Source organism: Peromyscus californicus, unplaced genomic scaffold (genome assembly GCF_007827085.1).
Source record: "Peromyscus californicus insignis strain IS unplaced genomic scaffold, ASM782708v3 Scaffold_5__1_contigs__length_169319896, whole genome shotgun sequence".
NCBI classification, from domain to species: Eukaryota; Metazoa; Chordata; class Mammalia; order Rodentia; family Cricetidae; genus Peromyscus; species Peromyscus californicus.
This window is the reverse complement of record NW_026294573.1, coordinates 68359694-68385555: the sequence shown is the minus strand read 5'-3', so window position 1 is coordinate 68385555 and position 25862 is coordinate 68359694. Positions and strand designations below refer to the sequence as shown.

Below are 25862 nucleotides of genomic sequence, written 5' to 3'. Positions count from 1 at the left end.
AGTGTGAGCCACAGTGAGTAACTCGCTCCTCCAAGGTGGCCATTTTTAATATCTGACTAGAGACTCAGTTCTGAAAAATGTCCTTTGAAGACAGGTTTTCAAAGTTCGGTGTCAAGGCCAAACATGACCTCTGTGAGGGCACTGGAACTGTCTCCTGAGCCATGCTGTCCTTCTCACACACCTCCCCTCCTGATGCTGGGGAATCTGACCCCCTGGGGAATAGGCAACGTGCCATCTGACAGATGGGAATGAGGGTGAGCAGGCCAGGGACCACGGAAGAGTAAGAAATACATTTACTGAGGCCAGTGCTCCCAGCTGGGACACTGAAGCAGCTGTCTGCACTGACCTAAAGCTAATAAGTCAGGGGTGAAAAAAGATGCAATTTCTAAACATGGCTGAATCAAATACATCATTCCAGTTTTGTGAGTAATGATGGAAGCCACTCACTGGCAAAGAAGCGTCACCCGTCACCGGGGTTAGAGAAAGAGGAAGCGGTTCTGCTTGGACTCCCATCAAAGTAAAACCAGCCCAGCGGCGAAACAAGGTCGACACAGCCTCTGCCTGCAAAAGAGAGCGCAGAGGCTCGCCCAGGCCTCCCTTCAAAACCCTGCAAACACATTCTGGATGTCAGCGGTGTCCATTCTGAGGTGAGGAGGCTGGCCGTATGGCGGCGTTAGCTCCTTCTGCAGGTCCATTTTGTTTGATTTCCCTTGTTACCCACCTCCCAGGGAAAAGATGCCGCCAGGATGACCAGCATCCTCATGAAATTTGGGGAATGACTTCAGATTTGTCGGGGGGGAGGGGGGTGTCTGCCTGGTCTGATTTTACCATTACCACAATGCTGTCGAGCGTTCTGCATTTCCTGGCAATAGAGTTGGCTGAAGAATCTGCCATCTGTCATGGCATTTAAAAGATAAAAATGGAATCATAAATAGCGCCAGCTCCTCAGGAAAAAAAAAAAAGTCCAGCCGGCATGTCAAAATGGAGGACATTAACATGTTCTTTCAGGACCCAGCCGCCAGCAGCTGAAGTCAGCTTGCTAATCGCTCCATGTCATCTGTCCTAGCGTGGGCTGCCAAATCTCTCTTCCAGGCCAGCAGCACCAAACAATGCAGGGGAAATTTATGATTCACAAAATATTTTTGCAGAAGGTAAAATCCAACCATTAAACCCTATTTAATTAATGCTGCCACATCTTACATTAAAAAAGAGAAAGGGGGAAAATTCTCTACCATAGAATTCATCGCTTTTACCCAGCCAAATTCCTTGCCAAATTTAACGGCAAGCAACATAAATTTAGGTGATTAGATTGGTTGCATATATTTAATTTTTAAAAAGCACCATGATCACACTTTCATTAAAACAGGCACTCGGCTTTGGTTTCAAGCCACCTGACAAACAGCACAGCAGCCCGTGATTGGGTGAGCGAAATGACAAGATTAAAATGTGGATCTTGGGCAGATGCGAGGCTCTTCCATTATAAATATGTAAAACTGCTGGCCCCAGATCAGAATGACACATTGAGGGGCTCCCTTTGCACAAACAGAGTCTCCACAAATTTTTGATACAAGAAAGGTATAGCGCAAAGAATACTTCATTTGAAATAAGCTCTCAGCCCCCAAGTGGGTTGTGATGCACAATTGTTACGTCAATTGGGCGACTTCCTTTGCCTCTTTGGAATGTTGGGATTCTGTGCACAACCTGGTAACAAGTGCATCATTCTCAAGATGGTGGTTGGAGGCCTAGAGGAAAGACATACAGAAAGCGTCTGGTGCCCTGCCCCAGGGGACGTGGGTGTCCAGACAAGAGGAGTATGCCCACAGGTAAATGAAGGCGCTGGAATACAGGAATGCTTTCCTCCCTATGTGTCGGTAGCCCTGTTTTTCAATCCTGAGACACTCAGAGGCCATCTTGGTGAAGCCCACATGCCTGTCCTACCTTCACTCTTGGAATTTGCTGTTTTGATCTACTTTTTATTTATTTATTTATTTATTTTTGCTTAACCTATTTTTCTATTTAAGTAAATGTATTTAGAAAGAAAACGTTTAACTCTAAAGCCAGAAATATTTACATACTAAAAATCTCAACTCCATAAATGCTACAAAAATATATATACAAGAAAACAATTTCGTAAATCCTGGGTAGATGTTCCTCAAGGGCATAGAGACTGGGGCTAATATTCTTTGTTAAAGAAAGGAAACTAAATATGAAGAGCTCTTAGGGCACACCCACACATACCCAGGACCTCCCTGGGAACCACTCTGAAGGGTGAGTGAGCGAGCGGGGCCAGCCTCTCACTCTCCAGTCCTGTGTTTCCGTGACGCATCTTCCTCTATCAGCCAACACAGTTTCATACCTTTGCATCACTAAAGACCCAGTCACTGGCTCTAGGAAATCAGGCCACACATTTCTGCCCAAGAAGACCTTCAAAGACACCCAGTGTGCAAAACCAAGTAGAAAACAGAATGTCAAGAAACAAAACAAAGTGAAGTCTAATTAGCTCCTTGAAGTGAGGACCCCGGAGCCCTGTGGGACCAGCCCTTAGTTCTCTTTGTCTCCAGGAGGGCCTGGCAGGGCTTCTGGAAATTCTCACGGAGGTTCGGAACACACTCAGAGCAACGGCCGGCCGGCTCAGGGATGCTGGTCCTGAGGTATCAGATTCTTAAAGAGCCTCTTAAAGATAGATTCCAGCTGGGACTGGAGTTACCCATACTGGCCCAAGGCCCAAGGCTTTGAGTTTTGCTCCCAGATAGCTTCGATGAGCTAAAGAAAGTAGATACTCCTAGGAGAACTAGCTTTAAAACGCCAGCTAAGGGGACTTTGGCTGGTAGGAGTCGAGCATCGAATCGGCTCAGTGGTCCTCAAGTGAGCGACTGGGGTTTGGGTTTTCCTGTCTTAGCATCTCACCTTCACTTCCCTACATCTGTGCACATTTGCTCGCTGATCCCTCCGGCAGCCGTTAATGCCCGCAGCTGACAGTCCTGTGGGCATTGACTAGATGAGCAGGAATGGAGAAAAGCAAGAGGCTCCGGAAATGCAAATAAAGCCAAAGGCCCTGGTTCCGACCGGCATGCATTAGACCAAGGAGCACCCACTTCCCTTAGCAAACAGAGCCCTGAGCAAGAACCGCTCGCGTCTGAACCTCCCTTATTCCTCCATGATCGTGCTCGCTACTGCAAAGATGGAAGGTGAGCCGGTGGCCGTGGAAAGACCAGGGCAACAATGGCAACACCAGTATAACACCAATGACAGGTAGTGCCAATGCATCCAATGCGCCCGATGTTGTATGCACCTCACAGGCCTAATTCATCTGAACCTCCGGATGACCCGACTTGGCAAGTATAGTGAGCACTATCCAGGCCCATAGACGGAGCAACAATACAAGTCACCGTGTAACTTGATGAAGTCCATGCAGCTGTGAGTCACACAGGCACTAAATGACCCCAAGGCTCTATTTTCACAATGGCAACCTACCACTTAAACACAAGTGCCAGCTAGAAGAAGAAGTCTCCCTTCTGATGGTTTCATTAACACCCAACATTGTGCAAGCGCAGACTCAGGAAAGATATTGCTCAATTAAATACTTATCTTCCTGGTTTATGACCTCTATAAGAGACATGGGGCAGGAGAGATGGATCCACTAGTAAAGGACTTGATTTGAAAGTGTGAAGGCTTAAATTTGAGCCCTAGAACCCACATAAAAGAAGCTGGGTGTACTGGTGGGTGCTGGTTATCCAGTGCTGGGGGGCAGAGACAGGAGGCTTCCCAGGCTCATTGGCCAGCCAGCCTGGCCTGCTGGGTAAGATCAAGGCTGATAAGAGACCTTGTCTCAAAAACAAGATGGATGGCATTTGAAGAATGACACCCCGAGGAGAGAGTGTGAAAAATGGGAATATTAGTTCATAGCTGTTGGTGTTTTTGTTGTTGTTTCATGCTGGACTTAATCTAGGCCATCCCTCAGAAATCACTTTTAAAGCCCAAATGACAAGCAGCAGCATCCTTACCGATGTTTAGACTGCTTACCGCAGCGGGAATCAGACAGGTAAAGTATGACAGAGAAGAGAGGTATTCGAATGTGGGTGCCGTTCTAGGCCACGGGAGTTTATGGGAGTTTATAACCCACTGGATAATACAGGAGTCTACTGTGCTCATGTTACTTTACAGTGCACTCTGGAAGGTTAAATGGACATGGTAAACATCTTCCTGGGGACTGGAAGTCCTGTTTATACCGCAGACAAGTTAATGCTCTCTAACTGGTGAAAGCAAGGGGTGGATGGTATACCCACTAGCTAACCCAAGACTGCCCAGTCCTTACACCTGGGCTGGGTTTCCAAATTTATCAAGGACCACACGTCCAGCCAGCTTTCCTGTCACTAGACAGAGCCCTCTGAATTTCTCCTGCTTTGTGGGACTAGAAACACATTTCCACATTCTAAATGAAGGCAGATTTGCAGTAGTGCTATATCTCTGCCTTTGCACCCCAGATCATTATTCATCCCAATGATTTATTTGATGCTGAATCCTTGAGCAGGTGCACAGTCCCCAATTATAACACGGTTTCTATGGGGAAATATGATCCACTTTGTGACAACGTGATTTATGATATAGTTACAGGAACATGTTGTGTCAAAAGGCAGTGTCTGCTCATGCCAAATTTATTATGCTAATATGCGCCTTTTCCTCGGATAGAAAAATGCACTCAGAAAGGGGAAATTACATTTCTATGTCTTTCTGGCGTGGGGGGTCTTCTCAGTTCTTTGTGTTCCTTTCAGAGAAGAGCTTGCACACAGATCTGCAGATCACACTCAGCTTTTAACCACGGCCCTGGTTATTTACATCTATCATTTTTAATGGCGTGTGTTTACCTTTCCTACAGTCAGGAAATAGAAGAAAACACAGCTATAGGAGGGCTGGAAAAGGAGCTAATGTCCCTTCCTTTAAAGGGTCACACGGTTTCATGTATCTTTAAGCGATGTAAGATGTTAGAGAAACATATAGTAAAATGGCTACTGCTAATTTACTAATCTCACACATTTTCTCTTCCTAAGCATTCATTGAAGGACGGGTTCAGAAAAATGTCATGGGCTCACCTGAAGCTGTCACTGGGGACGGCTGCCCTGCTCTTGTGTACATAGCAGACTGTCTGTCCTGCTATGTCCATTTGGCTAAAGCTGGTAATGGGGACTCCGGGACAGTGGACGTACTCCACCTGGCCATACTGTGGTGGGGAAGTGATGAGGTAGAGTAGTTCCTCAGGCTTGTCTGCGCCATCCACAGCCAGGAGAGTGGCAGTCGTCAGGAAACCTCTGTCACCTTTGGCTACCACGAGCGGTTTTGCATAAATGACAATATCACCTGTGTGGCAAGGAGACTCTGGTTAAGATTCATATTTAAAAATACTCGCTGCCCCCATTGCTGAAGACACCACACACTTCAGACTCACGAGGAACTGAGGAGGATCCGATCTGGATCCAGCTCCTCCAACCTCCTCCCTGAGGACTGGCTCCCCAAATGTTAAAGGGACTACACAAGCTGCCAGGGAGAAAAGTAATCATTGGTGTTGCTCAGCGATAAAATCTCTCATTTCTCATCAAAAATGCTTCTTTTTGCCGGAGATGCAACCATTACAGAAATCCACAACTGGTCAAAATGCAGAAAATAACTGCCTTTGGGGCACCCCACCCCAACCCCAATATATTTATACCACACACCGCAAGGCTCAGGGAACGTAATGGAAGAGGGGCCGGAAACACTGTAAGTTGGAGAAGCAGACTATCTGCTGAGACAGTGTCTTCTACATACGAGAGGGAAGCTGTACCCGTGAAATCTGAGCACTATGGTTATCTAAACAAGACCTGCAAAACGACAATACCAGCTATCATGCCAAGGTGTATGGAGGAAGTATTACAAGGTTCAACCCTTGGATGGAGAACTACAGACAATAAATGGCTGTTGGATGTGGGAGAACCAGTCTGCTCCAGGAATGAGCCCCTGCTAAGCTTATGCAGTCCCAAGTGGTCAGACCTAAACACACATACACATGAGCACCATTAAATGGACTCAGCAGGTTGAGTGTGGACGTGTGTAGCAATAGCAATTACAGAAAAGGCCAATCATGTGAGAGAGAGCGGGAGGTGCCCGGCAGAAACGGAAGGAGCTGGAGAGGAATGTAAGGGCGGATATGCTGCAAATAGAGTGCTTATGTATGACGTTCTCAAAACTTCCTTAAAAATGTGATTCCTGTGATGATTAATCTTCATTGTTAACCTGTTTGGATTTAGGATCATCATGGAAACACAACTCTGGGTACACCTGTTACAGTGTTTCTGGAAATTTTAACCGATAAGAACTCACCTCAAACGCATGCAGTATCAGGAATGGGGTGAGGCCGGAATAAATAAAAAGAGAAAGCAAGCTAATTGCCAACCTTCATTTTTCTATTTCCTGACTGTGGATGCAAAATGGGTAGCTAGCTGCCTGTAGTTCCCGCCACCAGGCCTTCCCCACCATAACACACCATCCCCTTAGTGCTATGACCCACCAGGCCTTCCCCACCATAACACACCATCCCCTTAGTGCTATGACCCACCAGGCCTTCCCCACCATAACACACCATCCCCTTAGTGCTATGACCCACCAGGCCTTCCCCACCATAATGCACTGTCCCTTTAGCGTTATGAGCCATGATAAGCCCTCCCCCCCCCCCCCCCGGGTTGCTTCTTAGGCTTTGATTACAGCAGCGGGGACTGTAACTAATATGATGTCCAAAGCAAATATAAAACACAAAGGCCAAACTGCACTCAAGTCAAAGCTAACCTGCCTTTGGAAGGCCTTTCTAACTAACAAGAAAAAAGCAGGTCAGGAGGACTGAGCCAACATGTCACAGAAGAAGCAAAGGGCACATTTTATAATACATCTATCTTATAATATTTAAGAAAATACATAGGGGGGTTGGGGATTTAGCTCAGTGGTAGAGTGCTTGCCTAGCAAGCACAAGGCCCTGGGTTCGGTCCTCAGCTCAAAAAAAAAAAAAAAAAAAGAAAATACATAGGTGAGTGTATGAATGAGAGAGACAGAAGCGATTAGCACATGCTGACGATGTTTCACAAACCAGGGGCTACACACCGTTTCATTTGCTGGAGATCCATTAAAAATGATCATATCTAAAATATAAAGCTTTTGGTTGGAGATGTAGCTTGCCTGGCACGCACAGGGGCCAAGGCTCTATTCTTTTTTTTTTTTAAAGATTTATTTATTTATTATGTATACAGTGTTCTGCCTACATGCATGCTTGCAGGCCAGAAGAGGGCACCAGGTCTCATTATGGATGGTTGTGAGCCACCATGTGGTTGCTGGAAATTGAACTCAGGACCTCTGGAAGAACAGGCAGTGCTCTTAACCGCTGAGCCATCTCTCCAGCCCCGTGGTTTCACCTTTTTTTTTTTTTTTTTAAATTTATTTTGCAATACAATTCAGTTCTACATATCAGCCACGGATTCCCTTGTTCTCCCCCCTCCCGTCCCCCTCACCTTCCCCCCAACCCCCCCCCCCCCCCATTCCCATCTCCTCCAGGGCGAAGCCTTCCCCACAGACTGAGGTCAACCTGGTAGACTCAGTCCAGGTAGGTCTAGTCCCCTCCTCCCAGGCCGAGCCAAACAATCCTGCATAGGCCCCAGGTTTCAAACAGCAAGGCTCTATTCTTAACACTACTAAGTAAGTAAACAATACAGATGAGCAGGGCTGCTTCCTGTCAGGCACAGTAGTCGGGTGCTTCTGCGTTCTCAGCTATACTGAGGGGAGGAACTTTCTCAAAACCCACAGACTACAGATGACAAATCGGGGTGTGGAGGGGCTACTTACTGCTAGAGGCTATGTGTTAATAAAAGACAGAGTCAGAAGCGGCTCCAAGTCGCCAGCTAGAAACACAGCTCATAACCACTGCACCATGCCCGTGCTGGTCCCTTCTCAATAATCAGCACTGAATGGGCGACTATGCAACAGGAAAGGTAAAATATGTGAAAGAGATTAAAAACACAAAAGCCTCTGGGTATCATGGCACACGCCTTTAATCTCAGCACTACGGAAGCAGAAGAGGCAGGCAGATCTCTGAGTTTGAGGCCAGTCTGGTCTACAGAGTGAGTTCCAGGATGGACAGGGCTACACTGTGAAACCCTGTCTCAAAAAAACCAACAAAACAAAAACACAAAACCCAGTTAGCTATGAGTGAGATTTAAGCACTCAGCTACTTCTCTAGAGCCATGCTTACCTGCCTGCTGCCAGGCTCCCCACGATGATGGTTATGAGCTAACTGTGGTGATATTTTATTTGCTCTAATAAATAAAGCTTTTCTGGAGATCAGAGGAAAAAGCCAGCCACTATATTAAGCATAGAAGTCAGCCAATGGTAGCACACGCCTTTAATCCTAGCATCCGGGAGACAGAGATCCATCCAGATCTCTGTGAGTTCAAGGCCACACTGGGAACAGAGCCAGGAGTGGTGGCACATGCTTTTAATCCCAGCACTAACCATAGAGGTCTGAAGGTCTGTACAGACAGACAGGAAGTGATGTAGCTAGGCGGAGAGAGGAAGTGAGATGGCAGAGCAGAGAAGGCATATAGGTGTGTGTACACAGGAAATAACTCTTGGCTGAGGACTTCCTAGTGGTAAGAACATGGCTGGCTTCTTTCTGCTTCTGTGATCTCTCAGTTTTCACCCCAATATCTGGCTCTAGGTTTTTTATGAATAAGACAGTTTAGCAATTCATCTTACAACTACCCCTCTGAAACTGGATGTGCCGCTATTGCCTTGGTCACCGTATCTCTTCACAGCAATAGAAAAGTAACTAAGACCAACCTCTTGTGAAAACAAAACATCAAAAAGTATATTTATTTTTATGTTTATTTATTCTGTGTGTGTGTGTGTGTGTGTGTGTGTGTGTGTGTGTGTGTGTGTGCTTGTGCACACAGCTAGTCCCTGCAGAGACCAGGGGAGGGCATTAGATCCTCTGGAACTTGAGTTACAGATCGCTATGAGCCATCATGTAGGTATTGGAAACCAAACCCAGGTCCCCTGCAAAAGCAGCAGATGCTCTTAACCATTGAGCCATCTGTCCAACCAAAATCCGGAGGTATCTGTGGTTGTCATTAACTGAAGATCCTATTGGCTTCCACGGCAGAGGCCAGCTATGCCATTAAATATATCACAATCCACAAGGAAATTCCCGACAACAAACATTATTCAAAATGTCAGGAAAATGGCAAGATTATGGAACTCTGTTTCAGACGACAAAACCGGTATTTGGGGCACACTGAGCTTTGATCTCCAACTGAAAAGCAAGAATCGAAGACCACTCTGAATTCAAATGAAAATCTAAGTTGCAGATGCTCTGAGGCAATGGCGATAAACACACCAATGGCAGCAAGAGAAACAAACAAACGTTTGCAGGGGAAGTCAAAATGTCACAGAGCACTTTCTCCAGGGGCAGAGACACCTCTGGGAGGAGGAAGAGCACCCAGCTCTTCAGCACCGGGAAGGCGGAGTACATTAGTTAAAGCGGAGTATAGTTAAACCACAGACCTCTGCATCCCAAACATCGCCGAAAGGCAGACGCCTGCGCTGTCTGCCACTGTGGACATCAGAACACACCATATCACAAGTGGAAGGGTAAGGGTTTTTATAATAGGCCCGAGACAGAAGAACTAAGTATACGTTCTGTATAAATGAGATGGTATGAGCAATACTCAATATGGCTCTACTTAGGATAAGTTACTCTTAGACTGGAGAGATGGCCCAATAGTTAAGATCACTGACTCTTCTTTGCAGAGGACCTGGGTTCGGTCCCCAATACCCACATAGCAGTTCACAACCATGTGTAACTCCAATTCCAGGGTATCTGTCACCCTCTTCTGGTCTCCACGGGCACCGGGCACACATGTGATACACAGACATACATGCAGACAAAGCTCGTACACTTGTAATAAAAAATAAAAATAAAAACTATAAATAGATCTCTTAAAAAGTTATACTTGTGAAGTCATGAGACACATAATAAGCAACTTAGAAGTGTCATATTAAGTAACACAAATAAAAACAACAGGAAAACAAGATACAATGATGTACAGTGATAAAACACCATACAAAGAAGCAAGAGAAACTCTGAGCTTCATAAATGTTAGTGGATAAATACACCTGTCTACTTACTGCAGGTTTTCATAACTGCTTTTGAAAATAATTGCTCATCAGCTATGGTGGGGTGCGGGGAGTCGTGCTGAAGTCTCTATTGCCCAACCGCCCTGAGCACAGCCCGTTACTAAGCTTCAGCCACCGGAAGGCACGTGAGAAAGGTGAGCTGCCTTCCAGCAGAGTTCATGAAACCCTGGTCCACAAGCTCTTCATCAGCCTCTCCCTTCCTAAGCAACTGTGGCTTCAGAGACAAGGAGGTGACTGGACAGGGGATGCTTCAGGTGCCTGTAGAACAGCTTCCCCTGCGTAGCTGTGAAGCTACGTCAGTAAGGAGACAGCCTGCGCCGTCCCCCGCCTGTGCCAAAATGCTAGTAGTATTCCACGTGCCGGAACACCCTAAGTACACGATTGTCCTAGTTAGGTCTCTGTTACGGCAATAGGACACTGACCAAACCACGTTGAGCAGGGAAAGGGTTTCAGCTTGCAGGTCACAGTCCGTCACCATCGAGGGAACCCAAGGTAGGAACTGGAGGCAGGAAATGAAGCAGAGCCCGTGGAGGGACACTGGTTACTGGCTTGCCCCCATGGCTTGCTCAGCCTGCTTTTTCTACAACCCAGGACCACCTGGCCAGAGGTGGTGCCATCCACAGTGGTCTGGGCCCTCCCACATCAATCATCAAGAAAATGCCCCGGACTACAGCCCAATCTGAGGGAGGCAGTTTCTCAGCGGAGGCTCCCTCTTCCTGAATGTTATCAAAACCTGACCAGTGATATTTTTACAGAGAAGAATAAATGGATTCAGAATCATCTAGCTTATCTATCTGACTGTCCTTAGTCATAAAAAACATTTTATAACTGGAAAACACATAAATAAAATGTAAATATGTCCCAAAAGAAATATTAACTTATATGATGAAAAATTAATTCAGGACAATTGTAATTATGCTGCACACATAAAATAGTTTTTTTAAATTGCACTTAAATCACTGTATTTAATTCTGAGCATCCTAGCAACCAAGGCAAAACAAGAAAGCATTCAGTCAATAAAACATAAGGATCAAGGACTGTTTGATATGAAAATGTTGAGACCCTGGGATTGTGAACAAGATATGATTTTCAATCTCCCAGTGTAAACTGCAGTCGTAGATTATAGCACAGTGGCAGTTGCGTATCAGGAGGTTACATTCTCCTTTGTTAAACATTTTCCCTTTATGTCTTTGTTTTATTTTGTTTTGTATATGTTGCTATTTCACCTGAGTGTGTGTCTGTGCACCAGGTGCATGCCTGACGCCTGTGGAAATAAGGAGAGTCTCGCGGCCTGTAGCACACACGTGTGTGTACTTATACCAGCTCATTTCTACTCACAATCCTGGTCCCAGGAAGCATGGGTAAACACACTCTTACCTTTCCCAGTGTCTTCAATGATGATGTGACAGTCAAATGCAGGTGATCTGTTGTCCCCGTCCCAGAGGTAGAAGGTAAAACTGTCTCCATCCTGGGACTCCATCTTGGCAGTGTGTGTGTATCTCAGAAAGTTCAGGTCCACATCCTCCTGGGTGCACTGCATGCCAGCCGAGAGAGGGACCCAGTCCCTTCCTATCTGAAAAGTGCCACAGTCAGCCGGGCACCCTGGCTTCCCCACCTCTGTTAGAGGCTACTTCCCCCAGGCCCTGAAAACCTCTGATAGGAACTCTTGGGGGAAATTCTACACTAGTTTCTGCCACGGAACCTTGTATTTTTTTTCTTTTCAAAGAAATAAATTAAAATAATTCAAGACCTTGAATGAAAAACAACTTCAACCAGTGGACTTTTGACAAAGTCATTCCACAGCATTGGTATTTCCGAGGTATTTATCATCAGTAATCATGGCTGATTAAATATCCCAATTAACGAGAACAGGTGGGCAATCAGTTGCTGGAATGGGCTGCTTAGAAATTAAATGTGTTTCTTTTGGAATTTCTTCTTTTTATTTATTTTAGTTTTTTATTTTTGTACAACTAATAAAACCTCTTTTTTGTTTTTGTTTTTGTTTTCAAAGTGGCTCATTTGTTTCCAAGCTCATAGGGTAAAAAAAAACAAAAACAAAACAACAAAAAAAACCCAGAATGCACTGGCATTTCCCCCCAGCCCAATGTCTAGACTTACTAAAACCTAAAGAAAGCTATCAGATTCCCATCACACCCCTTACAAACACACTCACACACATTCTCACACACACACTCTCAAACATTCACACAGACACTCACACACAGTCACACACACGGTCTCACACACAGTCACACACACGGTCACACATACTCTCACATACACACTTACACACTTGCACACACACTTTAACACACTCTCACACACTCACACATTCACACACAGTCACACACGGTCTCACAGTCACACACACTCTCACATACACACATATACACACTCTAACACACTCACACACTCACACATTGACACATAGTCACACATGGTCTCACAGTCACACACACTCTCACATACACACACACACACATACACACACACACACACACACACACACACACACACACACACACACAGTCAGCAGAAAGTATAAACTCTCAGTGCCTCCACAGTTTCCATCAGGATCTTCAAAGCCCAACTCAAGTCAACCTAGTTAGGCATGTGTTTTGCATAGTTTGGGGCAGAAATTGTGGCTATTGTCCTTGTTATTGTGAAAAAGAGGCTTTTATGGTAGCAGACTGGCTACAACTGGGAAAGTGTTAGGGAATAAAATATTAAGCCTATATTGTATTAATAATCCTACTTTAATTCTCCTAAGTTCCAGGCATAGCTTTTCCTAGGAATGGCTCACAAAAGTCATTCAGTATAACTGGAGGAAAACGTCACTTTCAGTGATTCACAATATAAATCACACTGCAGTTTACCTGTCTGGTTGACAGACTAAATCACATCTAAGTCATTTGTGTTTCCTTTTTTGTTGGCCATCCACCCCCAGTTCCCAGCGAGTCTTGGGCTCTCCTCCCACGACATCGTCACTTTTCTTGAGCTGTTCTACTTGGTGGGATTTCTTCTTTAATATTTTTGCCCACATGACATTTTCAGCCCTGTCTTCCCAAAGTCCCCTGGGGAAAGTCGTGTTTATCGAAGTAGTTAAGCTAGGGTCCTTCTTTTATGGGTCTATTTGCAAACAGAGACTTTCAAATAGATTCTTTTTAAACCATAGGATCCTATTTAATTTCTCCTCTTGGTAATATTGTCCTAGAAAATAAATACAGGGGAAGGCATCATTTGCTCTCCTGTTTCTAATTCTTCATTTGCATTCCCAAATATGAATTTGACTTGACAGAATCATCTGATGCCAGAAAAAGGAAAAAAAAAAAGAAAGAAACTAAAACATAACAACAACAGCAACAACGAAGAGGAGGTAACAAGAAAACAAGAAGCCTTGAGAGTCCAGGAGGCCTGGTGGCCCAGTCCCCAGCCTCAGTCAGCCAGCCTCAGTGAGCCCGGGGGAGGTGTGAGAAAATGGTGTGCAGCCTGCTGGGACCCTGGACCCATCTGGATCTTCTCATATCCGAAGCAACTCAGGCCCCAAGCCACCCAAACGTGTGCGCTCTCACTGTGTTTCTGCTTCATTACGCTTTGAAATGAAATAAGGACACAGCTGTACCTCAATTTAAATCAGTGATTGCTCTTCTCTCTGACTCTCTATGGTACCCGCACTCTGTGACAATCAAGCTGTTCCCCACAGAATGAATCCTTGCTGCTTTTCTATTCTAAACTGAGCCTGCCTTAGATTAAGACTCAGGCACTCAGGCAATCACGCCGAGGCTGGCTAGGGGTTGTTGCTGGTCTCTCGCCACCATTCAAATACACATTTTGACCCATGAGTCAGCTGACCTTCTCAAGTGGCTGATCTATGATTCATGTTGGACTAATCATTAAGCACCATACCTGCAATCTGAATGGACTGCAAATTTGCTATTACAGGACTAAAAGGAACCAAGAGGGCGTGAGCAAACTGCTGGAAGAGTTAGCACCAGAACCGGAGTGGCTTAACCCTTTGTGTGCCTTCGTGTTTCCATGCTTCTCACTTTCCATTAAAGTCTGGGGATATATACAGACCCAGGCATGTTGACGGACCGCCATGCAGTTTGCCGGATTCCAATACTGCAGTTCGTAAGATATGACGGCCATCAGCGAGCGGGGTGGGAGAACCCGCACATGAACTACTTACTCCCTAGTGTAGATTTTGATTCGAGATTTAATCCTCTCACACAGTCGCGTGAGGCCAGGGAGAGAGGCTCCCAAATAAAGACACTAATAAAGACAGACTTTAAATATGGCCACGTTCCTGTGAATGGCATGGCAGAGAAAATGAGAGATGCAGAGAGAGCGGTATGGGGGGGGGGGGGGCGCGGAAAGCACATTAAAAAGGAGGGAAGGAGTGTTGGAAGGAGGAAAACGAGGAGGGGCGGTGACAGATTCAAAAGGTTTCTGATTGAAGAGGAATGCTAAAAAAAGAAAAAAGCTAAGTTACGTGGATCAACATGAAAAAAGTCTGGTGGGGAGGTAGGCGCCTCAGAATATGCTGGATTCTCCTTAGAAGCCAGCTTGTTCCACCCAGGCAAGCCCTTCCTTTCAAATCTAGGGACAATTCTCAGGAGAAGGAAGCAATGAAGTGCCTGAGTACTGGTTGAGTTTATTACAAGTTGGTAAAGAAAATTCAGAAGGGTATGAGTTCATCCTGGCAAAGGAAATGTTTTACTTTTGAGTGAAAAATATGCCTATTCGAGAATAAATTCAGTTGTATGAATATATGTGTTGATAAAATTTACACCTAAAGGGCCAGTCTAAGGCTAGACAGATGGCTCAGTGGTTAAAAGCCCATTCTACTCTTGCAGAGGATCAGGGTTTGGTTCTCAGCACCCACATCAGACAGCTCACAACCATCTATAAATCCAGCTCCAGAGAACCTGACCTCCATGGGCACCTGTACACATGTGATGCTTACAAATTCACTGAATGGCACACATACATCTAAAAAATAATGAAGTAGGGGTTAGCAAGGTGTCTCAGAGGTTAAGAGCACTGGTTACTCTTCAGAAGTTTTGAAGTTAAGAGCACTGGCTGCTCTTCAGAGGCTTTGCATTCAATTCCCAGCAACCACATGGTGGCTCAGAACCATCTATAATGAGATCTGGTGCCCTCTTCTGGCCTTCAGGAGTACATGCAGAAGGAATACTACATAATAAATATTTCAAAAACGCAAAAGCACTAAAAATGATAATAATAAGTAATTAAATAATTGTGTTCAAAGGCCACTTACCTTAAGCTGAAGTTGCCCATTTTGGGGAAGTCTTTCAAATAAATAGTGGATCGTCTCCCTGGGTGAGTCTTTATCTATGGCTGAAAGAACAGCACTAGACAGAACACGAGTGTCACCTGCGGTCATTGAGATTTCAGCCTTCCTGTAGAAAGGAAAATGCCTGTGTTGATATGAAAATGGAAGGCACAAGTTCAGCAGGGAACACTTATATTGGTTTTCACAGGTCCCACCTTCAAGAATTAAGAAATAATAACTAACATCCAAAGCATTGGAAACTGTGAGTCATATACCAAAGTCTGCAAAGGGGGTGTGAACCAGCAGCCATGACTAGGGTGCTAGGTGAGAGATGCTTACAGGAGTAGAACTTTACAATTTTCCAAGTTATATGTAGTTTATATAATGATTTCGCTTCCAGCCTTTGATATAATGCTTGCAATGTCTCCATGAAGAAGGTAGGTCAGGTACTATAGTTCTAACTAGACAGACAGAACCCTACTGAAAGCGACTCATACAGTGTCCAAAGCTCTTCCTGAACACCCTCCTAACGCTGATACTCTTTGGTTATCTGTGGTCCTCTAATGTCCCCTTCCTCCTCCTGGAAAGGCCCTGAAGTGTGATCTTTACAGGTTCTTCTTCCTGAAGAAGTGGAACTGCCAGGCTGGCTCCTGGCATCTGGACAGCAAACTGGAAGCACAAGCAGATGGAGTGGCGGATGGCTGCAGCTTCCATGAAGAGCGGCACCCAAGCGAGGAAGGGATTTCTAGCCACCAGTGTCCTAGCTCTCCACTGTGGTCATAGTGAGATCACGTGTGACTATTGGCTGCCTCCACAGCTTTGGTTCTGGGACACAAGGGAGTGCTTGAAGTCCTTGGTCTTGGGACCAAGGACAGCAAGTCTCACCGAGTGATGTCAGCAGCCACCAGGTCTTCTGCAGAGAAGGCAACGTCCGACACTTCATTCCAGCGGCTCTTATTCAAAGAGGGATCCCTGCTAGCCCAGGACTGGCAACTTCCTGGATCAGAGCGGGAGACTTCAACCACCCCTCCAATGGAGAGTGTGAACCGCAGGATCCTAGAAGACTGATGAGTCTGCTGACTGGTGCTTGTGGAGATTAGCAGTGCTTTTTTTTAAAGATGAAAGAGCCGCGTGTCACCACAAAGAAGATGAGGGTGGCAGGAAAAGGGTGTCAGCATTCCATGTCAGGAGTGACAGGTATCACAGTCTGGGGAAAGGACTGTATTAGAGATAATTTATCTAGAAAGGATTCTGGAAGCAGAAAGATGGGAGCTAGTGAGAACGGAAAGGGAAAAGGTGCCAAGGGGTGTTGTTACTGCTGACGGCAGTTTAGACTCAATCCTAATAGACTCTTTTAAGTTTAACTTTTGTTTTTTGAAGAAAGAGGACCCAACTAAGCTGTTCAGGATGTCTCTAACCATTAGATTCAAGACATCCTCTTGCCTCAGCCTCCCAAGTGGCAGATGCACACCACAGTGCCCAGCCAGAATTTTCTGAGGAACTATACAGAGAATTTTCTGAGGAACTATACAGAGCATGACCCGGATTAAACTTCTGGAGGACAGAAAGGTGGGACATTTGTCTTATCTAGTATTTCCCATGGTTATCAACTCTCTGCTCCCATAGTTACTGACCGTCTGATCCCATGGATCTGCGTGAGTTGATGCAGCTTCCTAATGAGGAAAGGGAGTCATAGACTGTGAGCCTCTGAAGTGGAACACTGACCTGAGTTGGGACTCGGGGGACAGTAGCACCTACCACAGCATCTGAAGGAACCATCAAGGAAATGGGGGCAAGTGTTGGCAAAGACCAAACTACTCAGCAGAAATGAACAGGGCGGGCATCAGATTGTCTTTGTGTTCCTGGAATAGTGACAACTGCTTGTAATGATGACTGTGTCCAGCCTTTCAAGCACTTTTACACATCATCCTTGTAACAATCCTATGAAAAGATGTTCGTCAGCATCCCGGTCCACTGAGAGGGTAAGGGAGAGCCGGAGAGAAGTGAAGTGGCATGTTGACGGTCACACCTCTGCTAAGTGGCTGTTTGAGTCACCCAGATTCAAGATTTCTTAACCACTGGGCTACAGAGGAAAAGGTGAAGATGAAATACAGGAGGAGACAGAGAATGAGAATGTTCTGGGAGGAAGTAAGAGTTCTACCAAAGAACACAGATGGAAGAAAAAAGGGGAACCTCTGCTTCCCCCTCCTGGGGAGAAAAGGAAAGAGGAAGAGAAAGGGAAGGTTAAGTGATCAATGTCTGACGTGACCGACAGGCCAGCCAACCAGATCCGATCAATGCACTTCATGAACGTGAAATGAAATGTTGCACTGTGACCCACGAATGTGTTCAATAATTACGATATTTTGTTTTTTTTACAAAGGAGGGATTCTGAAGCAGGGTTGAGATTTGGGGATTTTGCAGCTGTCGCTGTCACTGGGGTTTAGCAGTGAGGCTGTGGCTTTGCAATGGGCAGACTCCTTTACTTCTCCGGTCTTGGTCAGTGGGTGGCTGAGGAATTAATAAAATCAAGTATATGAAGGATTTAGTAAAGTGTCTGCCACCTAATAAGTACTTAATAACAGCTTTCATCTTGCTCCCTTCTTCGAGTGATGATGATTAAGAGGTTTGTAACAATATAATATCCTCCCATCCCCATGGTCACGGGACTTCTCATAGAGTCAAGGCTAGATTCAAACTCACTGTGTCACCCAGGCTAGCCTTGAATTCATCCTGCTTCCTCCTGGGTTCTAGGATTACAGCATCTTTCACATTTATACATGAATGCCAAACCAATCTGAATTGTCAATTCCAGGACTGAAAACCAATCTGAATTGCCAGTTCTAGCGCTGAAATAAGGAAACAGACATTTCCTGTATATTCTTAGTTGAACTGGTGTCTGAGAAGCAGCCTTCCAAAACACTATCATCACCATTTTCCATAACACTTTCTACGGAGTGTTTGGCACGCAGAAGGACTGGTGAAGACCCGAGAGGGTGAGACAAGGACTTGTCTACTCTCTTTTCCCTACATAGTCCAGGAGACTTTGGGGGTTTAAAGGTTTCCAGGAAGGTGTTCCTAGCCTAATGAAACTCACATAGTCTGCTTAGTGCTTAATGGCTACACCATTAAATAATGGGGGTCTCAGCAGAGACCTCAAGAGCCATTCACAGTCTACAGCTAGCCCTAAAGGCCTGCTGGGCCTCTTGAAGATCTCTGCAGGCTGTGAACTGTGACACTTGACAACGGCAGAGGAAATTGCTGGCACTATAGAAACGCAACCCTATGCAAGGGAGTTGCCAACAAGTTTTACAGCTCAGAGCAGTAGAATTCTAAGCAGCGGCATTTTGATATGAGATAGTGGGGTGTTGATCCACAAGGGATGTAGTACAGGTTGATAGAGAAGTACCAAGACGATGAACCAAATTGGACTGAGCATTTTCCTTGATCACTCTTAGTCTAAAATTTGATGAAATCTATTAAGAGGACTGTTGGCAGTTAACATGGTCACCCTTCAGTTGAGTTATGGACTGCACTTGATGTGTGTGTGTGTGTACATGTGTGTGCGAGCATGCATGCATGCACACATGCATTTGAGTACTATATGTTCAGCTATTTTTATTTTTACAATTAACTTGAACTTTTAGAAGCTCAAATCATTTAAGGACTAACTGTTTAGGTCACGTTTCCTAGCATTTGCACTGGAAATTCTTGATGCCTGAGTAGTAGGGCAGTTGTGGAAGATGGGCACAATGGAGGCCTTGCTGCTCCCTGTGTACCTAGTGCCACGGAACTCTGTGGAAATCCTTTATTATTATTATTATTATTATTATTTGGTTTTTCGAGACAGGGTTTCTCTGTGTAGTTTTGCACCTTTCCTGGAACTCACTTTGCAGATCAGGCTGGCCTTGAACTCACAGAGATCCGCCTGCCTCTGCCACCCGAGTGCTGGGATTAAAGGCGTGTGCCACCACTACCCGGCTCTCTGTGGAAATCTGAAGTGATTCCCTTCAGGCAGCTTACTTGCTCAGCGTTGGTTTCTCATCATTCACTGGGGTGATATTTACTGAAACGGTTTTAAGTAGTTTATGTTTCCCATCGGACAACTGGATCACAAAGTTATCAGCAAGGCTCTCCGAGTCGTCATGGACGTAGGCCAGCTTCATTCCTGGAAGAGAAAAAGGAGAGTGCTCCTTCCGGTTGAGCCATGCGAATGTCGCGGATACTCCTCTTTAACATCAGGCTTTGGTGTTCACACAGCTTACTCGTCAGTGCTTTACAGTGACACCAACTCTGTTTTGTGAAGTCATCCAGAACCCATTACACCCCCTTTTTTAAAATAAGGAAACCCCAGAAGCCACAGAAGAACAAAGGTGTTGGAATATTTAAACAAATCTGAGAAAAAGAATTACGTGTGGAACATTAAATTGTGATCTATCCAGTCACCAAAGAGAATCCTAAGTAGTTCAAAACTTCACTATAAAAACTGCCTTTAGCCATGCTTCTTTTAGCCCTACCCAGTGGTCCTTTGGATATTTAATTGAAAACTTCAATTTATCACTTTCAAAACATACTGTAAAGTTCTAGAAATACTAAGAGATGCATGCAAAATGTTTGCTGACATATGACCATTAATGCCAAGAAATGAGCAATGTTTAAAATAGGACACACCTATGAAACATTGCAGCATAGTTCTTCCATACAGCAAAACACTGTCACTGCCAAAGTATTCCAGGTAGTATTTAGAATGTAAATAAAGTGATTATGAGTTACCTAATATGGCAAGGGTTTGGTAAATTCTGTATGTTTAGGGGTGGGGTGTTTGTGAGAATATATTCAAATTGTTTGGTTTTATTTTTAATATAGCCATAAATGAACCAAAAATAAAATGTAAGTAAAATCTCACTTTTGAAAATGTTATCAAAATATGTATTCATGTGAACAATTTTTATTTTTTTTGTTTGAATTGACTATGCTATTTAAACTTACCCAGTGCGTACATGACACTTATTTAATCTGATAACACTAACCAATACTATCATTTTTCAAAAAACTCTCCTGGGCCTTCAAATGGCTCAGTAAAGGTTCTCAGCTTCACAGCGGAGTTTGAACCCCAGCATCCACGTGGTGGAAAGAGTAAACCGAGTCCCACAAGTTGTCTCCGACCACCACATGTCAGCATGGCATACAGAAACCCCACAATTCCCCCCAAATGCACAAAGTAAATAAATAAATGGAAAAAAATTTAAACTGTCTTTTTTCCCCTTTAGATAAACTCTCCTTATGTAGCCAAGGGTGGCCTTGAAAGCCTTGAGCTCCCCCTGCCTCAGGCTCTTTAGGTGTTGGAATTACAGGTACGCATCATCTAACCCAGCTCAGAAAACAGAAATGAATGAATGAGCAACAGAAATCAGACTTGTCTTGTAGCTAGAGTTTTCCTGCCTGGCCCACAGTCAGGACAAATCTCTCTCACCTGCCAGTCCCACAGCCACTCAGACCCAACCAAGTAAACACAGAGACTTATATTGCTTACAAACTGTATGGCCATGGCAGGCTTCTTGCTAACTGTTCTTACAGCTTAAATTAATCCATTTCCATAAATCTATACCTTGCCACGTGGCTCGTGGCTTACCAGTGTCTTCACATGCTGCTTGTCATGGAGGCGGCTGGCAGTGACTTTCTTCCGCCTTCCTGTTCTCTCAGTTCTCCTCTCTGTTAGTCCCGCCTATACTTCCTGCCTGGCTACTGGCCAATCAGTGATTTATTTATTGACCAATCAGCAACACATTTGACATACAGACCATCCCACAGCATTGTCTGAGAGTAGATTTCAAGCTATTATTCCTTTACTTTATGTTTGTGACAATATTATTTGCAGCACATGGGGACTGATTTGGTCCTATCAGCCTTGAAGTTCCAGGATTTATTTCTTTACAATTCACAAAAACTGAGACTATGAATTGGTTTTTCAGATTCAAACATGAGATGACATCTGCAACTACTACAGAATAATCTTTGGGAGAAAGAGACTACATTCTAACTAGAGAAATAAATATTTGAAAGATAGTAGGAGAAAAAAACCAAAAAGCACTAGGACGAGTCTGGAGAACAGGTAGGCTTCCTGTGAGAGGAGAGAGCTGCATTCTGAAGGTGCCATTTTGGCCAACCCAAGGTGAGGGAAGATCTTCCAGGTTGGGGAAATGAAATACATAGTGAAGGAAGGACTATGGGATTAGGCACTAATTCTAGAACTGCATACTTGCTCAAATTTTTGAAAGTATTTTTATACATGGAAAATGGGATAAGGTCGTTTAAAAAGTAATTAAAAAACAATTCAGGCTGCTCCAGTGTGTCATTTCCCTAAAGAACACATTATCTCCACAGAGACTAATGAGTAGTTATTATATGTGGATCTATATTTGTTTCAACTGTGGAAATTTTGGCAGACAAGCCTCTTGAAATTTAGCCCCATGATCTTAATCGTTTGAAAAGGAAATTTTAAATTATGATTAAAATTCTGTGTTAAAGTACCGATAATCACAAACATAATTGTTAATGGTATTCTAAAAGTCAAAGAAAACATCACACTACATCTTCAACTGTCTACAATGTCTGGCTGAGGCTGTACGCCCCTCTTTCATCAAGAACCCATAACTCAGTCTGAAAAGATTAACAAGTAAAGCAATATTCTTTCTTTCCCCCATTTCTATGGTTTGTTATTACCTTAGTGGAGTGAAACGGTTTTCATAACAGTTTTAATAACAAAAGTTTGTAAGCATGAAACACACATGACATTTTGATATATGTTCAACTTGTGGCATGCTTACATCACACTGATGTGCTTTACCTCACCTTGTTATTGTGCGCATGTGTGTACTCTTACTAATGTCCAGCTACGCTACGTATTACTAACTCCAGTCACCACAGTGCACAGATGGCTGAAACTTTGTCTTGTTACACTGAAATTTTGTACCTTTAGATCAATAGCTCATTTCCTCCCTCTCCCGCCAGCCTCTGATATCCACCGATCTAATTTCTGTTTCTACTATTACAACTTTAGAGTCTACACATGGGTGGGCTAAGTCATTACATCATCAACAGCAGGTGCATAGAAGTGGAATATAACCTACCAGTCTTGAGAAGGTCCATGGAGAAGTTGTAAATTTCATGTTTCAGCTGCTTGATCTGCGGAGACTCTTTGCTGATCGCCACGTTGATGAGGAGGCCATGCTGGGGCTTGTGAGTGATGCTGAAGAGCAAGGGGTCCTTGGGAACATCCCTGTCAGCAGCAGTGATGATGGAAGAATCCAGCTCTATCATCTGACCCTCACACACCTGAGCAGGAGCAAGCCAGCAGAGATAGCAGTATGAAATAGAACCTTTTTCCCTATGTCTTTTGAAAAGCTGCTGGAAAAAAAATCCACCCCACTTATATGAAGATGTCCTATTTCAAATTTTCCATGACATTTTCAGATACTAGGTTCTAGAAAAAGAAATTTTGAGTTAACAGGAATGTAAAAAGAAACCTATTCATCTTCCTCAGATCTTTTCAAAACATTCGAAGTCCTCGTTAGTTCCATGCACAACATAGGGTGCATGACAGAAACATCTCTGTGAAGGTCTTGGTGACAGGAGTTCACTTCCTGAAACTCACATGAGAGTGGAGAGGAATAAGTCCACAAAGCTGCTCTCCAGTCTAAACATTGGGCTATGGTATGCATGCCCCCTCATCATTCACATCTATATTTGTGCACAAACAATCAAAAAACTGTTGTAAATTAAGACGATTTATGCTGCTAATGATTCAAAGGTTGGTGCTGGGGGAAGCAAGCAAAAGTATGCTTACTCTCTGGAAGTCAGGAAAGGTCAGTGTAAAAGTGAATCTGGAGTCTTTTTTTTTTTTTTTTTTTTTTTTTTTTTTTTTTTTGGTTTTTTTGAGACAGGGTTTCTCTGTGTAGCTTTGCGCCTTTCCTGGAACTCGCTTTGTAGACCAGGCTGGCCTCGAACTCACAGAGTTCTGCCTACCTCTGCCTCCCGAGTGCTGGGATTAAAGGTGTGGACCACCACTGCCCAGCTTAATCTGGAGTCTTTACTTCAGACACTAATTGGATATATAACTCACAAGCCCTTGTTTCTACAACTTTTAGGTTTCTGTCTGCTTTGGAAGTAGCAAATATCTACTGCATACACCAGAGCAAATTTGGTGGTTCTTTTTTAAATTTTTTTATTTTTTTAATTTCATACATTTATACAATGCATTTTGATCATATTCATCCATCACTACCCCTCCTACTCCTCTTAGTGTCCCCATCTCCTTCCCAACCTCATGTCCATTTTTATTGTCCAATATTTGGTGTTTTACATTTTTATTATCATAGTAGATATTTTTATTTCAAGTGCTGGGGAGGTGGCTCAGCAGGTACAAGTTCTTACTGTGAAACTTCAAGGAGCTGAGTTCAACTCCCAATAAAAAGCTGGGTGTGGCTGTGAGAGTCCAACAGCCTCAGTGCTAGGGAGGGCTGAGAAAGCAAGCTCTCTGGGTCTTGCTGGCTGCTAGCCTAGCTCCAGGTTCAGTGGGAGACCTTGTCACCTTGTCTCAAGGGAATAAGGCAGAGAGTGATAGAGCAGGACGCCAGACATCCTCCTTCTCCTACACACACACACACACACACACACACACACACACACACACACACACACCCCACAGTGAAGTGCTTATTGCCTCAAGAAAACTTTAGTTATATAGAACTCAGCCATTTTGCCTTTTTTTCTTTTCCTTTCTCAGAGAGAAGATAAGACAAGGAAATTTTTGTTTTCTGTTCTGAAAGACAGCAAGATTTAAGTAATAAAAGCACACAAATTCTACACCTGCTTCCTGGGGATCTGCAAGGCCACTTGCTACATTATGGAGGTAGTACAGGTATTCTCAAGAATCAAAGGCAGGAGGACTGGGAAGGCCTGTCTACCAATAGTGTAGTCAGGGAAGGAGTACCAAGAGCTGCTGAACACCAAGAAACATGAACTATGAAAGAGTGGAGGCCAGCAGGCTATCTTCACAGCCGAGGGGATCACTTCGTGAGAGCCTGTGCTTTCTTTCCAGCTCCCCGCACTGGCCCTGGAGGGGCTGTTCCTACAGGTACACTGTGGTATTTGGACAAAAACAATGCTGCTCTTATCTGACCTTTTTTTTTCATTAAAAACCAAAAAAACATCTTGGATTAATTCCTAATGAGAAACCTATTGATTCAGTTTGGCCAGTGTCTCACTTTCCCCACCCTGAAGAACTTGAGTAAAGCAGTTTAAAAACATGCTGTAATTCTCCATCTTTATAGAGTTTAACTATGAAGCCTTTTCCCCTTGACTGTGTGATAATGTATATCATTTACAAAAATGGTAAATTCATTCACAAGATTACCAGGGAATTTTCTAAAACAAAACCCAAAAAACTACAGAATTCTTTTTTTGGAAATTGAATTGTTTCTTGACATTATGAGAATAAATAGTCTAAATGAATATACATAAAAAGCAGATATTTACCACTAAACAGGTTTGCAAAGGGTTATAATAAACTAAAATATTTTGATGGAAGCCCAACTATCTGTACAATAAGGACATTTTCCAACAGGAAGTCAAATGTGTTATATGAAGAAGAAAAAAATTCTTGAAGCTTAAAAGTTGTCTCTGCCAATGCTCAAGGGTCTGTGTCTGATTTGCATGTATGAGGAAGCATGGGTGAAAGACATGATTACTTCCACAAAGGAATAAGGGACAATTTCCCAGAGGCCTAATTATTCCAGAAGCTCTTGCTCCAGGCAGATAAAGACAGTAGAAATAGGTGCAGAAGTGATCATTTATTGGTTTTTTTTTTTCTTCACATAATCACTGAAGGGCTCTCCAGAGTAAACCTTGAGCCAAAAGAAGAGGGCAGGCAGGAGTTGGCTCTTAAATCTCATGCTGAGGTGACGCTCATGTGCTGTTAAGATTCAGTAGAAAATTAAAATCAAATAAAGACTTTCACATTTAGAATGTGATTATTTTTAGCAAAAAGAATGAGGAGAAATAATGGCTTTGGTCAACATTAGAAAAAAGATGACACATTAAATAGTACTGAAAACACTTGTTCACTAAGGACCTACTATGCTTGGCCAACTCGATCATCATAACAACCTCTTGAAGGAAATTACATATGTATTTTTGAAGATGGGGAAACAGAAGCTTGAAGAGAAATAACCTGCCCAAGATGCAGAAATTATTCAAAGCAATACACAAGTTCCTTTGAGGCCAAAGCCTGTGTGTGTTCATTCAACTTGCTAGTACATGTGTATGAATTAAATAATCATACATAGACATGCAGGAT

The 25862-nt window shown here is 43.9% G+C and overlaps 1 protein-coding gene across 4 annotated transcripts in view; it reads right to left on the bottom strand.

The window, feature by feature from the left end:
• Frem1 (FRAS1 related extracellular matrix 1) overlaps positions 1-25862 on the bottom strand; it is a 150454-nt gene that overhangs the window by 47212 nt on the left and 77380 nt on the right. For 3 of the 4 annotated variants that reach the window (XM_052717550.1, XM_052717548.1, XM_052717549.1), the window contains 5 exons: positions 22636-22840; positions 19529-19673; positions 15491-15632; positions 11587-11782; positions 5091-5355 (listed from right to left, as the gene is read on the bottom strand). In XM_052717550.1, coding sequence (XP_052573510.1) covers positions 5091-5355; positions 11587-11782; positions 15491-15632; positions 19529-19673; positions 22636-22840 — 953 coding nt within the window. Of the gene's footprint in view, positions 1-5090; positions 5356-11586; positions 11783-15490; positions 15633-19528; positions 19674-22635; positions 22841-25862 lie in introns of those variants that run through there. The other variant, XM_052717551.1, reaches the window with a different exon arrangement.